General features: G+C 43.6%; 1 protein-coding gene across 1 annotated transcript; it reads left to right on the forward strand.

Annotated features, from left to right (window-relative positions):
* Positions 1–11,056: 11,056 nt before the first annotated feature.
* Positions 11,057–12,004, forward strand: LOC138301591 (olfactory receptor 6B1-like). Its single transcript, XM_069242108.1, has one exon. It carries the CDS (start codon positions 11,057–11,059, stop codon positions 12,002–12,004), a length of 948 nt encoding a protein of 315 aa, XP_069098209.1.
* Positions 12,005–20,186: the final 8,182 nt, after the last annotated feature.

Genomic DNA, 20,186 nt, shown 5'->3' on the forward strand with positions numbered 1-20,186 from the left:
ATGCAGGGAAGTGCATATTCCTGGGTGAGGAGCTGTAACACCTATACCCAAGAAGGGCTTTCTTTTGTGGTCCCAGAGAGTGCAGACCCTCACCCCAGGGATCAAGAATCTTGTCTGATGGTGGCAGGCTTTGCAGGGGTCACCAGTAATGTAGCCCCCTGAGTACATTTTGCCATAGATGCAATGCTGGTGCTAGTATGGATTTATTGTGCTGAGTTGTTTGATACCGAACAACCCAGGGTTCAGAGTGGCCATGATAGCTGTGAAACTCATACTGACCTGTGTCCACCACATGCATTTAAAATGGCTGCTCTGTACACTTACTATGTCCCATGTTTGACAAGGACACAGTAAGGGCATACTGCTCATGCACCTATGCCCACACATGCAGTATAGTGCACACTGCCTTAGGGCTGGGAGGCCTGCCAGAGGGGTGGCTTACCTATATTGCATGCAGTATTTAGTGGACAGGTCACACAGGATGTGCCATTTCAAGTTTGCCTTTTAGGATTGCACCAGGACACCACTCAGCCTGCAATGGCAGTGCTCGGTGCACTTGGATGCATGGTCCCTGAGGGTGGCAAAATCTGTGCTGCTGCCCTCTAGGGGCATACCCTTAAAACCCCAACCCCTGGATATCTAAGTACCATTTACTAGGAACTTATAGTGGCAGCTAAATGGATTGTCAATTGTGCCAATGCATCACAATAATTTTGGGAAAGAGATCTGGCCTAGGGAACCTGTTTAGCAGGGGTCCTGGCCACTACACCTTTGAAGCCACATCATATATCAGGCAAAATGTGGGAGGCTTGCAATGCCAAAAACACTTTCTCACACTACCTTCACAATATGTGAGAAACTGGGTTTTTGGTTTCCAGGGTATGAGCCCTGGTCAAGCAAGTACATTTTAATAACTTGACACCAAAACCATCATCACAAATCCCATTAGTAGAACCAGAATTGTCTTTTAAAGTTTTGAGTGTAAAAAAGCATGGTGACAACCATGGACATCTGGTCACGCTAGACTGTGAAGCGCAGTTGAGATACACTAAGTGGATTGGGCCTTGTTAGCTCTTACCTTCTGAAAACTTTTTTTAAAGAAAAAGTATCTGAGAAGGTAGAACATCAGCGTGGCAAGGCTGCAGGAATGTCTGAGGAAGGAGCACCATTGTCGGGTAGCCTTGGAGCGAAGCCATGGTAAAGATGTTTACATTTGAACTTCGTTGTCGAGTTGGAAGTTGAAAATCTCCAGTAGGACAAAGTAGAAGGCTGATCCATGAGGTCGGCTATCTCTTTTGTGAAGGACAGCTGAAAAGGATTTGCTTCTGTGGAGAAGAACATAGTGGGAGGAGCCGCAAAGTCAATCTCCCAGTTTCTCTCTTGTTCTCAGAGCACTTTTTGTCTTACGTCCTCTGTTTTGGAAATTGGCCATTTGGGCACTTTTAGCACCACAGTCAAGGGTCCAGGAGTGGATGGAAAGGTCTTGAAAGTTCAGGACTCACTCAGGCTGGGTCCAGGTGTGAGATAAATATGGTGGGAGCCTGTTATGTCCTTGTGGCTCTAAATATGAGGCCAGCTAAACTAACCCTTGGAATCACTTCTGAAGTCCTGGGTGCAGGTGAAGATGTAGAGCACTACAGCAGGGCTGATCTCTGAAATTTCAAGGCAGGCTCCAGGCAGCAGAGCAGTCCTTCCAGGTACAGCCCCAGACTGGTAGAGTGCCCAGCAGGTCACAGCAGCAGGCAACACTCTGAATGTCCTTCAGCAGGTCCAATAGCAAACTGAAGAGGGGTCTAAATGCTGCATTTTAATATCCTAATGCTCTGCTCCTAAAAGGTGAAAGAAGTTTCCAGAAATGTTCTTTAAGGTTCCAGGAGTTTCCTGCCTCCTCTGCCCTGGCTCCTAGCTGTCTACACTGACAATACAGGGTTGTTAAGCCTATTGCGTGGTAGCACAGCACAGGCTTTTCAGGTGTATGTGGGGCTTTGCTCAGCTCCGACCTCCATCAAGCCAGTTAATGGACCATTGTGCCTCAGCTATTCCCACTATTCTGTGACTGTCTTGTGGGACCCTGGTCACTTTAAGTAGACCGTGTTAATCACAAGGCTGGGTGCATGGTATTTAAAAGTAGGACACTTGGAAGTTTAATGTTAACATGTCTTTACAGTGACTAGTACCCAAAAGCAATTTTTACTCCCCAGGGGATTACGAGTCCCCCTCCCGCCAGCCTTTTAATGGAGGTTTGAACTGCCATGAAAAGGCTGGCGGAAAGGGGAGTCGTGGGCCCCTGGGGGCCCCTGCACTGCCCATGCCACTGGCATGTGCTGTGCAGGGGCACCCTGCCGTGGCCCCGTGCAGCTTTTCACTGTCTGCTGTGCAGATAGTGAAAAGCGCAACGGGTGCAACTGCACCCGTCGCACAGCCGCAACACCGCTGGCTCCATTTGGAACCGGCTCCTGTGTTGCGGCCAAGATCCCCGCTGGGCCGGCGGGTGGAAACCAGGTGTCCGCCCGCCGGCTCAGCGGGGATCTCATTATGGCTGCAGCGGGAGTGCGGCCGCATTGGCGGCCGCCCGGCGGTCCAACATTGGCGGGCGGCTTCAGACAATGTTGTAATGACCCCCAGAGACTGCAAGTGTTAGAAGGCTGATCTCCCGTTCAAGCTAAAAGGGCACAGCAAGCTGCAAGAGGATTTTTCAGAAGCTATCCATCAGACTACCAGTGGCCTTTGCTGCAGTGAGTCCTGGTCTCCAAGTTCCTGAGGTCCTGGAACTCTTGAATATGTCTGGCTGCACTTCTACTTCTACTTCAACCTCTGAAAACGTTAGCACATTTTTTAACTCCAAGACCTCCTGAGGACCAGGTCAAACTTACCAAGCTGATCTGCCCACGGTGCCTGGCTGATAAGGTGAAGATGCAGATTTTTGCCACTCTGAGCTTTGCCAAAAAAGGAAATTTGATGCAGTAGGACCTCACTGAGACGGTATACAGTCTTATAGAGACCTTTTTGGTTACAGCCTGTTGCTTTTCCCAAGTGAACATTTTTGACTTCCATTTTTTAAACCAAGTCCCAACAGGTCAAACTTGTTTTCTGTATCTGACTTTTGGTTTATCATTGTTGGCCTGAACTCAGGCCTAGGTCCTGGTCCACATGCCCAATTGACTGCAGTTGGCCCTTGAAGATTGATGAAGCTAGTTTATTTAAAATGCTAAAATTAAAAATCCATATCTCCAGTTCCCCTTTTTGCATTTCCTTTTTTTGGTTTCATTTTTTTTTTTTTTTTATATTCTCAATTTTTTTAAATCAGTTTGAGTTTTTAATTGTGTTATGATTTGACTTTATCACTGTTTTGGTATTCCATAGATACTTTACACATTGCACTAAGTTAAGCATGTCAACTTTATGCTTTTACTATCAGGAAGTTGAGCTCGGATTAATTTTGTAACTTTGCGAGTTAACCCTGAAAGTGATTGTGATTGTTACTAAAGGTGGGTAGTCACCTAGGGCCATATTTATACTCTGTTTCTGCAGGATTTGAGTCATTTTTTTAATGCAAATCTAGTGCAAACTTAACTCCAGGTTTGCGTCAAAAAGTATAAATCTGCCCCGTAGACATGTCTAGCGCCAAAATATTGGAGTTAACGTCATTTTTTGCCTCAACGTCAATGAGAAGCAAGGTAAGTGTTCCCAGGCAAAAAATGTCTCAAAGGCCCTGGCGCCTTATTGTGAGAAAGTAGCCTCTTTCTAGCATGGTTACCCCCACTTTTGGCCTGTTTGTGAGTGTGTGTCAGTGTGTTTTTACTGAGTCACTGGGATCCTCCTAGCCAGGACCCCAGTGCTCATACATAAAAACCTATATGTCAGTGTGTTTTGCCTGTCTCAGTGGGATCCTGCTAGCCAGGACCCCAGTGCTCATAGTTTGTGGCCTAATGTGTATGCCTTTGTAGTGCCTAACTGTGTCACTGAGACTCTGCTCACCAGAACCTCAGTGCTTATGCTCTCTCTGCTTTTAAATTTGTCACTGTAGGCCAGTGACTTCATTTACGAATTTCAATTGGCATAGTGGACCCCACTTATAAGTCCCTAGTTATGGTACCTAGGTACCCAGGGCATTGAGGTCCTAGGAGATCCATATGGGCCTCAGCATTTCTTTTGCCACCCATAGGGAGCTCAGACAAGCCCTTATACAGGACTGTCACTGCAGCCTGCATGAAATAACGCACATGTTATTTCACAGCCATTTTCACTGCACTTAAGTAACTTATAAGTCATCTATATATCTAACCTTCACTTGCTGAAGGTTAGGTGCAAAGTTAATTAGTGTGAGGGCACCCTTGCACTAGCAAAGGTGCCCCCACATAGTTTAGGGCAATTTCCCCGGACCTTGTGAGTGCGGGGACACCATTACACATGTGCACTACATATAGGTCAATACCTATATGTAGCTTCACAGTTGTAACTCCGAATATGGCCATGTAACATGTCTAAGATCATGGAATTGTCCCCTCATTCCAAATCTGGTATTGGGAAGCTAATTCCATGCTTCCTGGGGGCTCCACCATAGACCCCCAGTACTGCCAAACCAGCTCTCTGGGGCTTGCACTGCAGCTACAGCTGCTTCGCCTCACATACAGGGTTCTGCCCTCCTGGGGTCTGGGCAGCCTAGTCCCAGGAAGGCAGAACAAAGCATTTCCTCTGAGAGCAGGGTGTTACACCCTCTCCCTTTGGAAATAGGTGTTACAGGCAGGGGGGGGGTATCCTCCCCTAGCCTCTGGAAATGCTTTGAAGGGCACAGATGGTGCCCTCCTTGCATAAACCAATCTACACCGGTTGAGGGACCCCTTCTCCCCAGCTCTGGTGGGAGACTGGACAAAGGAAAAGGGAGTGACCACTCCCCTGTCCATCACTACCTCAGGAGTGGTGCCCAGAGCTCCTCCAGTGTGTCCCAGACTGTAGCCATCTTTCTTTGCAAGGTGTGGGGGCACTCTGGAGGGGTCTGAGTGACCAGTGCCAGCAGGTGACGTCAGAGACCCCTCTAGCTAATCTCCTCTCAGGGCTATTTAGGGTCTCTCCTGTGGGTTCTCTTCAGTTTCTGCTTGCAAGTTTCCTTCAGGAATCCTCTGCAACAACTTCAGAGTCTTCTGACCTCGGATCAACCACAGCCTGCTCCAAGAAATGCTGTAACTGCAGCAAAGTGTCTACAAGAGACACTTTTCTTCAGCAACCTCAGCTCCAAGTCAGCAACTGCAACAGTTTCCATGGTGTGCGCATTCTGGGGACTCCCTGTCTTCATCCTGCACCAGAAGGACCGAAGAAATCTCCCGTGGATTGACGGAGTCACTCTCCTGCTCCAAGCGGGCACCTTCCAAGATGACGACCGATAGAATCGGACTCCTCTTGCAATGACTAGTGTGCACCTAAGGACACAGAGGGTGGACATCATCAACACAGCCTTCCTGAGGTCCTGCTGATGCAATTTGGACGAGGTAAGACCTTGTCTTCCCCAAGAACGATGGTACCCCTTTGTACTGTGTCTTCTTCACCTCTTGAGGCCTCTGTGCACTCTTTGCAAAATTCCTTCGTGCACAGCCTGGCCCAGGTCCCCAGCACTCCAACCTGCGATGCTCAACTCGCTGAGTTGTTCTCCAGCAGCATGGAACCTTCTTTGGTTGTGCTGCATCAACTGTGTTTTGCACCTTCTTTGAACCCAGATCCTGTAGCTTCTGGGGGTGCCGGCTGGCATCCTGAGTGCTCTCTAAAGTACTGAGAGACCCCTCTTCCTCCTCGCACAGATTTGAGGCCCCCAGATCCATCCTGGGTCTATCCACTGCCATTTTGATGAAAAACACACTTTTGCCATAGCCAAGGCTTGTTGGCACCTTGCAACATCTGCAACAATCTTCATACCATCGGACATCTTTTGCATTATTCAGGAACCCAGTGGCAAATTCCTAGGGTGCATTTCTGCAGTCTTCTACTAACCAGGGACTCTTCTTTTGCACCCTCTTCTGGGTTGGCAGGGGCTCCTGTCCTTCCTGGAACTTTTTTCGACTTCAGGACTTGGCCCCCTTCCTTTGCAGGATGTCAGGTCCAATAATCCAGCAGTTGTTCTTTGCAGACTTGGTTGGCTGCTGCAAAATCCCAAAAACAAGGTGTAGTGTGTCCTAAGGAACTTTGCAGTACTTTACTCCTGCTTTGGGCTCTGGGGTGGGGTACTTTACTGACCTTTACTGTATACTTACTCTCCCAGTGATTCTGAACACACTACATTTCTCTAGGGGGGAATTTGTGATTCACATTCCACTTTTTTAGTATATGTTTTGTGTTTCCCCAGACCTATTTCTCCCATTGTATTCGATTGGATTTCCCACTGTTTGCATTGTGCTATGGCTATTTACTTGTCTATTTCTAGTGTATAGTGTATATATTGTGTATAATACTTACCTCCAGAAGGAGTATTGTCTCTAAGGTATTTTTGGTACTGTGTCACCCAAATAAATACTTTTATTTTTGGTAACACTGAGTATTGTCTTTACTTGTGTATAAGTACTCTGTAACTATAAGTGGTATTGCAGGAGCTTTGCATGTCTCCTAGTTCAGCCTAAGCTGCTCTGCTATAGCTACCTCTATCAGCCTAAGCTGCTAGAACACTACTGCTTCACTTTAAGGGATAACCAGACCTGGTATAAGGTGTAAGTAACCAAGGTACCCACTACAAACCAGGCCAGCCTCCTACACTTATTTATCCTCCTGTGCAAAAATCACGCACAGGAGGAGGGCCTTAAATAATGGCGCTAAGCGTACTTAGCACCACTATTTAACTCCTGGGTCAGGGCAGGAGTAAGGGGACCTGGAGGCAGATTTCCATGGTCGGAGACCATGAAATTGACCATAGGTGCCCTTCCCTGTCCCCAGGGAAACCCCCACCTTCCCCTACCCACACCAGGAGGTCACCCACAGATGGGGGACCCATCCAAAGGAAAGTCCGGGTAGGTATTTTTTTCCCTGTCCAACGCTGCTCAGGGGCACTGACTTGGGACCCCCTGCAGGGCGCTGGCCCCAATGGCCATGCCCAAGGGACATTTGTCCCCTGGGCATGGCCATTGGGGTGGAGGGCATGGCTCCTCTCTTTACTAAGACAGGAGCAATGTCCATGGGGCTTGTGCACCAGAAAATGGCGCTTCACTTCTTAGAAGCAATTTTTTTGCCTCTAAACAATGTAGTGCCATAATTTGGCGCACAAGCCCCGGTTCCTGCTATGCCTCCCAGGCCCTGTTAGCATCCTTTCAAAGGACGCTAACAGGACCTTAGAGCCGGCTAGTGCCATTCCTTAAATATGGCACCCGTCCGGCGTCTAGGAATGGCGCTAGCTGGCACTATACTTTTTGCTGCAACCCTGCGCTGTTGCAGGTTTACGTCAAAAAGTATAAATCTGCCTCTTAGACATGTCTAGTGCCAAAATCTAAATATGGAGTTAAGTTTGCGCTGGATTTGCGTTAAAAAAAATGACGCAACTCCTGCGCAAACAGAGTATAAACATGGGCCTAAGTTCAAAATTAAAAACTTTGCCTAGAATGACCCACTTGGTTTCTATCGCCTGTGCTGCATCACAGTAGTTCAGAAATCCTGGCTAGGTCCCTTTCAATCAACAATTGTTGGTCAAGGGTTATTCATTCTTTCTAGGTTCTTACTGCCCTGAAATTTAAATAAAATAGTACCTATGGTTTTGCTTATCCAAGTTGCATGCTCCTGGTGCATGTGTGCCTATTAAATATTTATTTTCTAAATTGGTTTGCTAATTCTTGAGGGTTGTATTCTTTACTTTATAATTGCAGGTATGTTTGAATGTAACAGGCTGTTCTCTGGTGATTGTCTGTTGTTTGTGCCCTAACTTCCAGGGGTTGAGAAGAGATTCTGTAAGAACTTTGTTTTTACCTACCCATATTGTGTTTATTAATCGATAGGGGGTACGGAGGCCCACACTTATAATCTGGTTTCTATCACTCTAAAATGCCCATTATTGGTGGATGGGTCATTGGTGAATAGATTGCAGAAATCCCTGAACTATTCAGAGTAGAGAGCCAGAAAATGATCGAGGAGTCAGTCTTCATACTAGGCTATGATAGTTTCTTAACATTTCTGGGTGCTGAACTAAGGGGGTCAGGGTTTAGATGAAAAGTAGGAGTGACTGACAGGCAACTAAGAGAGGGAGTTGGAGAGGGAGTTAATGTCATTTTTGTTGATTACGTAATTTTGCTGCAAAAACTGGGGGTGAAATGTGAGGCAATTTCATGAGAATTATCAAGGCCTCATCGCCAACGACTCACTGATTTACCAACACCACAATCTGCATTGCAATTAAGATGGTGTGAAGATGTCCATCAATGGTGGTCTAAAATCTTTATGGATGTTGAAGAGAGTTGTCTCCAGCTTTGTCTTTAACTTGTGCTTTAGCATTTTTCTTCAGAACTGGTGGAACCAGTGTCCTGCTGATCCACAAGGATTTAAGAGGTCAGGGTCAAGCTAGACAAATCTTATTGCTCTAAGTAGCATCTTACTGGAGGATAGTGCATGCATCAGGGTGCTATTGTATACCTGGAAGAACTCTAGAGGACCAGCTGGAATAGGACATTTATTGAAGACCTAAAAGCAGAGTTTGCAGACCCCCCCTACTCTTGGAAAAGGTGGACTGCAGTATGATGAGTCAGCCCTTTCTTCAAGGTAACAGTTATACCAGACCTTGTTCAAACATTTTAATTTTACTCCTGGAAGACAGGACAGCCTGCCAAGACTACCCGCAAAAGATGCAGCCTCAGTGTCATCATTGTGCTGGTATTATATTTCTCACCCTTTTCACTGAGGGCCTGATTCCCAAAGGTAAACTTACACATGTGTGTAAGTGTTCGATTTTTTGCAATTCACAAATCAATTTTACGAGTAGTATCTTTAATGCTGCTGAGACTACGCACTTGTGGGAGACACTCCACACTTAAAAATATGGGCAGTTGTAAAGATCCTATTCATAAATTTGTTTTGTTTAGCGCAAAAAATCGAAAAATTAAACAAAAGTGGAAGATTACCTTTGCAAATTAGTCCCTAAAAGTCTAAACAATAGCATGATTATATACTCAGCAAATAGCTCTCCTGAAGCCCTTTTTGGCCAGAGGCTCCACATTACCTCAGCTGAAATATTACCATGGCAATAATTCGTTTTAAGTGTGTACTTACAAAATTTCTGGTGGATCAACTAATGACTACAGCCTTACTGTGCTGGGCCTCTATGGATTCCTAGGTCTTCATGAACAATGGCAACATAATTCACTTGCTCTGTATGTTCCAAAGGATCACAAAGAGTTTATACATCATACAAACAATGAGATCATAAATACCGCTAGCAGCATCATGATAATAAAACATTATACAATCCTCAAAAAACAATATTGCACATAGCCTGGAATCTCAAATCACACTGCCATAGTGTTATACAATTCTGACGCCTCAGGTCTTTATAAATCTGCTGCTATGTCCTCTAACCCAAAGTTTCTCAAAGGACAATTTCTTAAAGGACCCGATCTAAGCACATAGCTATTCTCTAATCCGGTGTTTCCCAACCTTTTGACTTCTGTGGACCCCCATTTTATCAATACTGGAGCCCGTGGACCCCCACTGACTCATTATTGGAATCCAGGGACCCCCACTGAGTCATTACTGATAGTTGGAACCTAATATTATTAAATTTTCTAAGCAGTCGCGGACCCCCTGAGGAGGCTTCGCGGACCCCCAGGGGTCCCCGGCCCACAGGTTGGGAACCACTGCTCTAATCCTTTAATTTTTAACATTTTAGCCCACCATTGTGCGTATGCTGGGACCAGCACAGGTCGGCAATTTTGAAAATAATCCATCTGCCTACATGTGCTCATATAAACAATCTTTTCTGCAGCAGAGGTGTAGTGTTGATGTCAGGAAAATACCCCCAAACTGCTATATAAATATCTATAGAGTGATCTAACCCTAAAGTGCGTGAACAGTGCATCTGAATGTCGAACCAAAAAGAGTTTTTTGTGGGCAGCCCCAGATAATATGGGTCTAAGTAGCTCCAGAATGTTGTTTTGATTGGCTTTCATTCAGTTTGCGAAATGATCTTTATTTCTGTGACTTTCCTATTATTAACATGCTGCCTTTTAATGAAGTTTATTTTGACCGTTTAGGTTGTCTATTTGTAATAGTTGTTAGGATAGTATTTGAATGCATATTTTATGCACATGTTCTGAGAAGCCCTTACCGCCTGTCTCAAGGTAGTAATGGTATGGACGTGGTTCATCACAGAAACCAATTTCTCTTCGATTGTTAAGGCCTTCTGAGAGTTCCGCAACAGCTCGCAACAGGACTGAGGCCTCTTGTACTAGAGCCTACATCTCTGATTCCCTACACCTAACATAACTAATAACATGTTATAAAGAGAAGACATGTCGGTGCTGCACAATTTTCAACATGAAAGATTCAGGTGTTATGTTGGAAGAAAAATACAAAAAGGCTCCTAATTCGGAGTCGAATCAGGCCAAGGGCAATATATAGAGTGAAATTGGGCGCAGGGACAGTACATTAATTACTGGAGGGCGAACAACTGAGTAAGTAGTGCGTGGCAGCAATGAGTGTAAGTACGATTTCAGGGCACAACGGGCAATACTTGGAGGGAAGCCAACTGGGCTAAACAAAAGGACTGTATGCTGAATACAGCATGAAACAGGAGAATGTTTTGTGAAACGTTAAAACCAGTGCAGTTTTCACATAAGCAGAAAAGGAATGCGTACAATAGAATAATGTTCAGGGAATCGTTTATAGAGCGCAAGAGAGCTCATGGTAATATGGATAGCAGAGTAAGGTCTGGGGATGAGAAATGCGTGACAGTAAACATCAGGTTGCAGGTTTTCAGGTCCTGCTTTACGTTTTCTCCACATTCCTGCATTTGTTTTAGACCTTCAAGCGAAGTTTGCCACTAAACCTTTCAGTCAGTCCTATTCTCTCTCCTCACAGATTCTGAAAAGCCACAGCACTCATGGAAAAAGGAAACGTGACCACAGTCAAGGATTTTATTCTCAGTGGATTCCCAGCTCAAATCCAATTTAAAGGTGCATTTTTCTGTCTATTTCTTGTATTCTACATTCTGACGGTGATGGAAAACATCATCATCATCGCAATGATCAGAGCAAACCGAAACCTCCACAAACCAATGTATTTCTTCTTGAGCAACCTGGCTTTTCTGGAATTGTGCTACATCTCGACTACGGTCCCCAACCTACTGGCCAATCTGGCCACTGCGAATAAACACATCTCCTTTGAAAGCTGCATGACCCAACTGTTTTTCTTCATTTCCCTGATGTGCACAGAATGTGTCCTTCTAGCTGTCATGGCGTTGGACCGCTATGTTGCTATTTGCCACCCTTTGCGCTACCCAACCATTATGTGCAGCTCTCTTTGCATGCAGTTGGCGGCTGGCACCTGGTTAAGTGGGTTCCTTGTCACAGCCATCAAAATTGTCTTTATTTCGCGCTTAGAATTCTGTGGTTTAAACATCATTAATCACTTTTTCTGCGATATCTCCCCCGTGCTGAATCTGGCATGCATGGACATGTCTTTGGCCGAATTGGTGGATTTCATTCTCGCACTGATCATTTTGCTTATCCCACTACTTGTAACAGTTGTGTCATACCTGTGCATTATTTTGACCATTCTTAAAATTCCCACCACTACAGGCAGATGGAAGGCATTTTCTACCTGTGCCTCACATCTCTCTGTTGTTAGCATATTTTACACTTCCACGCTCTTCATATATGCTCGGCCAAAAAAGATAAATTCTTTTGAAATGAATAAACTAATATCCACAGTGTATGCTGTCATTACTCCCATGGTGAACCCAGTAATCTACTGCCTGAGGAATAAAGAGGTGAAACTTATTTTACAGAAAACGTTTAGGCTCAAAAGCTCATCTTCTCAAACTACTTAACATTTAAATATGCAGTGTACTTTGAAGCATACTTTTTTTTAAATGTTAACGTGAACAACATTCCTCCTTATTAAGACTTTGGGACATTTGCATTGAAATATCCAATCATTTCTAAGTACAAGAAACATTTGAAAACTGTGGAACACGGAGGATGTTTCTAGCACGGTCAATGAAAGGACGTGAGTCCGCTGAAAGGAAGGAAGAATGCTTTATTGTGCAAATATCTAACGGATATGTCAGCAGCGAAATAAACGAACATCTGTAGATCTAGAGGCTACAGGAGAAAACAATACATTGATAAATATAATCAGTCACAAATAAGATGTGTTTAAAAATGTTCGGTCAAATACGCTCGAGTTAAGTAGTTTGGGTTAAACGGTGGGTTAAACGGTGGCACATCAAATACTCATAACAATTGTAGCGTTAATGACTGCTTGTTTAAGTTTTACCATCGCTCTCGTCGTATTTCCATTACTCCTACTTAACGTTTAGCAGTATCGTTTATGGTCATTGCGGGGTAGTGGTATAGCGCTTCTCATCATGTGGTCACCACCTCTCATCCAGCATTCTACACACCATTATTCGCACCCCACCTCCATTATACTCACTACGCATTACCTGGTACTACTACAGCTACCTCAGTTGTATACAGCTTCACAACCCTGTGTGCTGCACCATTTTGTGTTACTTTTGGCTGCTTTTGCGTATCTCACGCTTTATTGATTCAAAACATCAAAACGGCTTCCTAGTTATTCTGAGTGTCATATTTGTAACCCCTCAAAGCATAAATCAAAACGTAAATAAACAAGGGAAATTAGTCAATGTTGATCCCAATTTGTATCAAGATCTGCATGTATACATGATTTATAGCACAATATAGCGAGGAAGCTTGTCTATAGGAGTGAACCCTACAGATATATCTTCAGACAATTAGTTAGGAGCCTCTGACTGCTTGTGTGTGAAGTAGATCACAGGATGGAAATGTCTCCTAATTGAGATGATTTTGATGTTGTGCATTAAACAATCTCCAGTAATAACACATAAATCCTGCAGCTACACCTATGCCTTGGGAAACACCGTACATAGATTCCACAGGAAGAAACCTTGAAATGAGTCACGATTGTTGATTTGCATTCGGTATTCCACTGCTTGGAGGCATTGTCATAGAGAACAGGAGTCAGCTCCAAATTTTTTGAGATTTAAGATGTTGTTGTGTTGGTGTTCTTTGAATGAACTGATGCGGTAAGGTAAAGGGATGATGTTCGTTGACGAGTAAACATATGGAGCCTTCTGGCATGCCAGCTTAGAAGTTGAGGGTAAAAATAGAAAAAAGTGAATTCGAAATAATGTTGTGTCTTTTAGAGAGACAGAAATAAATCCTGTCCAGGGATGTAGTTCCAGGGTCACTCAGAACCCGAAGTATAAGTCAGCGTAAAGTGTCATTATTAAAAGCGTGATGACTCCGTTTATATCTAAAGTGATCTCCAGCTCATCCGATACCTGCTCTTTACCTGGCTGGAAATTGATTTTGGCTGCAAGTTTTTGAAAATAAATAAAGCATAGATTTCCCCTTTCTGACCAGTCTTCATACTGGGGCTGTTCCTTCTAACTTTCTAAATCGTGAGGTCTGCATCGGCTCCCCATGAAGTTTCAGTAAAAATATACGTCTGTTTTGGTTGCAACTATGAGATGTGCTTCATGTGTTTTTTTTATTTTCTGATGTGGATCCAACATATTGTAGCTATTGAGTGGCAGATAGAGCTCAAGGTATGAAAATATTTGTAGGATTGGAAGAACAGGGAGGTCGGAAAATGGGAGGCAAAGTGGTAGAGTTGTCACTGAACTCCAGGTGGTGTAGTAGCAATTTGATAGAGCTACAAGGTGCAGGTGAGGAAGGAGGATGAAGCTAGCCAACATGTGGCATGCATCAGTACGGATAAATATAAAATTGTATAAATGATGAGGAAGTGAAAAAGAAAGGTTAAAGGAGGAAGCCATGGACTCAACAGCAGGGAAGGGAACTAGAGGAAGGAAACTAGGACTAGTGGAGGGGAGAAGGGAATAAAGGAAATGGTTCTGAGGGGGAACACAGCAGGAACATTTCAGTAATGTGATGGTAATGAAATCTGGATTAAGCTGAATCCAAAATGGAGTGAGTTTCAAGATGAGAAGGTAGGTAGCTTTTGATATAGCGTCCCAGAAGTATGGAAACATAAGGAATAAGCAAAATGGGATGATAGCTAATGAAGACTGAGGGGTCTGCAGTAAGGTTTTTTAGCAGTGGAACCATAAGAGCCGACTGCCAGATAAAAGGAACAGCAGCAGAAGTACAGATCCATTACAAAGTTGAATGAAAGTAGGACTGTAGGTATAGACGCCTTCCTAATACTAAAGGAAGAGTTACATGCAGTGATTAATTTCTGCTTGTTGTTTCCGGTGCGGAGCACCAGCACTTACTTTTCAGTGCCGGCGCTTATTGTTCTGCCTCAAGCATTTATTGCGAGCAAAATACACATATGGGAAAGCTGGAGGAAGAGAAAAGCAAAAAAACGTCACAAAGGGAGAAAGCAGAAAGCTGCAAGAGCGAGCTGAAGGGGCAGGGAGTGGCTGTAAATGGATTTCAAGAGGCCTGAGATGGCTTCAGGATTACGCTGCCTCAGTATTCCGTACTTGTGTTTTTCAGAGGAGAGGTTTCGGTACTGGCATGTTTTTTTTTTATTTACAAATTAAACACTGGTTAAATGGGAAGATAGATTTGACACTAGCATGCAAGGTAGCTAAGGCATCTTCAAAGAACAGGGAAAGCTCAGAAAGACCCACAGACAGAGTAGAACTAATATAATTAGCATAGATAAAAGAAGAGAAAGGTCATATGTACATGCTATCTGATATCATTTTAGAGTTCAGGACAACACACCAATAGACAAGAGCTCATTTAGGGGCAGGGCAGAAGATGGCCACATAAACAGCAAACAACGACTATTACACAATAAGGAAAACAATTAAAAATGGTAAATCAAAAAGGAATAAAACAAAGCATCAGGTAGAATGACTACTGGGAGCTAACAACAGCATAACTATAACTGTCAGTTGATTAAGGTATAATATTAAAGAACAAAGAATCAATAAAAATGGACCACACAATTAAGTCAGAATTTAGTAAATAGTGGCAGTATTTATTGACAGCCGGAGAAATACGAATGTTCACCAGATTGAGGCTTTAACAGTCCTTGAATCATTGATCGAACTGGAGGTCGTCCACACGGAATTCCTACATCATTTATTACTGAATGTGCTAATATCACTCTCAGCAAGAATTTATTTACTTTTGATGATCTCTTTTGTGCACAAACTAAAGGTATTGAGGTTGCATTGATTCCCACTTCGCTGTGATTCAGTCCCCTCTATTAGTGAGCTTTCCATCACTTTTTGACTTTCAGAGAAGTTTTGTTCACCTTTTTCTTTTATATTAGACGCTTTAGATTTTGACACTAGCGCTGTGTATTTTGATACATTTGAACGCTTATACTCTTGGTCTGATTTGTAGGTTTTTGCCTATTTTAGACTTGGGGCCTGATTACGACCTTGACAGATGGGATAATCCGTACCAAACATGACAGACATCCCGCCGTCCATAGGGTATAATGGAACTTCTAAAACAGTGGGCAGAATATTCATCATGTTTGTGACGGAGTATCCCATCCGCCAAGGTCATATTCAGGCCTTTGGTTTGGCACTGTTTTTCTTTGCCACATTAGTGTGATGCTAGTGGGCCAGCATTTTTACTGATTTGCTTGGTGTGTTTTATTTATTCACCTTGCGAACGTGCTCCACTAGGTTTGTTGTTGGCTTCTCTGTAAATGTCTTCTTACCACTGACATGTACATTATTGTGTTTTTGGTACACAATTGTATATTTTTGTTAGTCTCTCAATTGAAACTGAAGTCAGACATTTTGCCCAAGAATACAGTCTCCGCACATAACCACGTGCCCACTGGCCAGAAGCTCAAGCAAAAAGTACACTTTATGGGCAGAATATCATGCAAGAGGTGATTAGCACATATGTGCACCCTAGTATCGTGCATTGGATTCATGTTCTGCTGCTGGACAGATATGTGCATATACTGCAATTAAACCCCTCAGATTTTAAATATTGAAATAACGACCACGGGTTGATTACATGAATTGTTGTATTAACATAAACATATACACAGCAATTGATTTATTCATATATGATGTTGGACTAAGTACACTAATTGTTAGAGTGATGTTAGAAATGAGATCTCTACTTGGCAGAGGTTTGCACCTTGTCCAAGTAGAGGCCACAATTTTAGTCAGGGTAAGTCAGTTACACTCCCTAAATTAACCTGTGCTCACCCCTTGGTAGCTTGGCACTGAGCAGTCAGGCTTAACTTAAGAGGCAATGTGTAAAGTATTTGTGCATCACTTATTTACAGTAACACAGTGAAAAACAACATAAAAAGAAGGAATACTAGCTTAGAAAAATAGATAATATTTATCTGATTAAAACAAGGCCAAAATGACAGAATCTAATCAGTGGAAGTCGAGATATGATTTTTTAAAGATTAAGGGCCTGATTACAATCTTGGAGGATGGTATACTTTGTCACAAATGTGACAGATATCCCATCCGCCATATTACAAGTTCCAGTATATCCTATGCAGATGGGATATCTGTTATATTTGTGATGGAGTATTCCTTCCTAAAGATCGTAAACAGTCCCTAAATGTGAAAACAGTGCTTAGAAGTGTATAGCCATAAAAAGGTTACTTGAGGTCACAAGGGACCGGTGCACATCCAAGATCCAGGCTGACCGCGATGGAGGGGAGGCCAGCTACACAACCCACTCAGAGTCCACTAAACAGTACCTTTGTTGGAGCAATGCGTCGACAGTGAGATATTTATGCCACACTCAGGGTTGTGCGTCTTTGTTGGGCTCTGTAGAAGTGGATGCAATGAGTTAATGGTAGGCCGAGCAGTGCTTCATCGCTGGGTCATGCAGTGGGTGAAGCCGCTGTCATCTGATAGCTGCTGTGTCACTGTCGGAGATGCAAAGCAATGATTTGTCTTCTGCACTTGGGCCGATGCATTGCCTTTTGAAGTTTGTAGCTGCAGAAACCACTTCTGATGCCCAGAACCAAAGAGGGGTACCTTAGGCAAGAATAGGACTGATGGGTGGCAGTGTCTAGCAACACCAGGAGTTTTGTCCCTGAGGCTAGAGAAGAACTGGGGACAAGCCAGCAAGCCCTTGGAGACTCTTGGATTCAAGGAAGTAGAGAGCAAGTCCAGTCCTTCTCACTGCAAGACAGAAGAAGAAGGCAGCAGGCCAATACAGCAGAGCAAACAACAAAGTGGCGGTCCCTCCTACAGCACAGTACACAGCAGCTTTAAGCCAACATTGCAATGCAACTGCAAAGTGGCAGTCCCTCTTAGCAGCACATCAGTCCTTCATCCTGGCAGAGTGTCCTTAGTTACAGTAGAGATCTGCTTTGGTGGTGCCTGGGGTGCAGTATTTACTATGGGTGAGCAGAATTTGCGGTATTCTGCTACAAGGAATTCTACGCTTTGGACAAAAAAACTCTCCAAAATCCGCCTAACTCCATGCAAATGGGTGGAGTTATTCTCGGCTGTCCATTCGTGCTGATTAGTGCGAGTAGTGCTTTCCGCATTGCGATGCGAGTGCAAATAAAACCACGCTGTCACCTGTGCACATGGCCATCTTATTTTTCCTACTCTGTGCATAGTGCTGGGTCTACTTTTTAATCCCTACTATATCTTAAGCATCCTTACTTTATGCAGCGTATCCTCCCCTGTTTTACATTTATTTCCTTATTATTTGTGTGTATTTGTATTGGTGTATTTTACGTTTTTGTCTCTTTTTTAATTTACTGTGACTTTTTTGCCCTTTTATTAGTTTCCCCCTAATTTACTAATTTCTCCCTCTATACTCCTTCTCTTCCTCCTGTAATTTTTTTATATTCCACCCAGCTCCATGGCAGAACATGCGAGAAGAGGCTCCAGCAGTGCAGGGGGTGCAGCAAACCACACAACCTGCGAGCACCGATGATGCCAGATAGTGAAGCCTCACACCATTTTTAGTGAGGATGAGGTGGGCGCATTTGTTTTTTTGTGCAGCTTTACCTCCCCTCCATGCTGGCAGTAGGCCCCTGAGTGGATACGGCATGCTGAAGTGTCAGCTGCAGTGGGGGAGTGTGCACTGTTGTGTTTGCGGACATACAGAGTTTGGCACATCGAGCAGCAGCTGATGCACTGCTGGGCTGATATCCAGGACTGGGAGAGGGACCTGCTCGATCTGCTGGGTGCCCAGGTTGCAGGGATTGGTGGAAACTGGTAATTAATTATTACTAATTTTGTGATGACCTATAATGTTTTTTTTCTTTCAAGTACCATGCTGCTTACACTCAGAGGTAAATTAAGTTCACATAATGTGATGTTGCAAACTTTATATTATCCAATTTTTGAGAACCAGGTTTTCGTTGCTACCAAGTTCTGCTTGTTGCTGTAGGTGCTTGCTTGGGCTGATTATTTAAGTAGTAAATATGCTGACTCCTCTGTCACTAAGATAGAGGTACTGTGATAGTAGTAGTAGTAATATATTATTAGTGAGTTTGCGTTCTCCATGTCTTTCTATTTATATAGCTCGTACAGTCCCAAGCAATCTTTCAGTGATGTGTAGTATGCATCTAGCCCTTGTAAAGGGAAACTGACTGAGCTGGCCCAGCAAAGGACCTTGGGATTTGCGAAGAAAAGATCATTTGTTGCAGTGCTTTAGTATTTTCAAAAGTAGTTTAGGAAATTTGGACAAGGGCTTAGGTAAGGTTTCAAAAATTAGGAAGGGGTAAACTCAATAATATAGGCAATCTGATTTAGAAAAGTACAATGTCAGTATGCTACTGCATTTTCCTTTGCCTGTCAAAATATTTTCTAGGAGGTTAACTGTACCATTAATCTATTTTTATTATCTTCTTTATTTCTTACTTCAGCGCCCACTGCCACGGTGGGTGGACGTTCCACTGCCACCACCAGCACCATGGCAGATGGCTCTACTGGCCTCAGTAAGCTCTTGTTCATTTGATTTTTCTTTAATTTTTACCTCTCCCCTTTAGATTAATTTTTCCTCCTTCTACTGTGACTTTTTTTCAAACGCTCTTCATTCTATTCAATTTTGTGAGAAAGTGGAACATGATGTGGTTTCAAACTGTAAGTGCTCTAGGCCCCTGCTAAACATGTTCCCAGGCCCAGATCTCTTCTCCAAAGCTGTAATGTGACTGGCACTTCAGCCACTCTGGTAACTCACTAGTAAATGGTACCCTAGTATGTAGGGCGTGGTTATTGAAGAGGGTCCCCAGATCTGAAGCACCAGTTGTGCCATTCTGAGATGCCACACACCAGCCTTATGCAAACTGCCATTGCAAAAGTATGATTGTTAAAAGAAGAATGATACTGTATTGCCAAATTGGGCAGTGCATCTGCATTCTCCTCTGGAATGTCTGTCAGTCTTGGGTGCCTGCCTGAACCGGACTGGTAGGTAAGCAGAAGTGTTGAGCTCAATGTTCACCTTTTGTTCATGCAGGAGAGGAGAAGGTCTGCAGACTGTAAAACAGAAACTGTATTGTAGAGAAGGGAGGTGAGCTTCATAAGGTGTGTATCAAAAAGACTCAGAAGCACAGCAAAAAATGAGAGGACTCAGAGTTTCACTTTGCCACAAGTTCAATGCACACACTCATCAGCATTTTCCAAATCAACTGACCTCTCTCCATTCCACCCAGCTAAGTACTAGTCCTCAGAGTCATAATTTTCCTTTGAAGTCAATAACTTACTGTTTCTAGCTGTTGATAAGGTAGTCCAGCCCCGTGTCTTGCCATCCTCCTCCTGACTCTGTTCCAGTCCCAACTCAAGCAAAATAGAAGTGTAGTGCACTGCTGTTGAAGAACAAGAAGAGAAACGAAATTGCAGTATTTTGTATGGATTTGTATTTGCTAACTAAAGTGACTTGTCTGATCTATGAAGAACCCGAAAAAAGGAGTGGACCGTAGAAGTAAATGTTCTCTAAGTAACTTTGTAAATGGCAATCACTTTTAGGGAAAATGATCACCCATCAGGCACCAAACATTGCAATTCATCAAAATGAAATTTACTA

Source organism: Pleurodeles waltl, chromosome 6 (assembly GCF_031143425.1).
Source record: "Pleurodeles waltl isolate 20211129_DDA chromosome 6, aPleWal1.hap1.20221129, whole genome shotgun sequence".
Taxonomy (NCBI): Eukaryota; Metazoa; Chordata; class Amphibia; order Caudata; family Salamandridae; genus Pleurodeles; species Pleurodeles waltl.

Excerpts from the sequence above, each read along its gene's own strand:
- LOC138301591 (XM_069242108.1), top strand. The coding sequence starts at position 11,057 with ATGGAAAAAGGAAACGTGACCACAGTCAAGGATTTTATTCTCAGTGGA.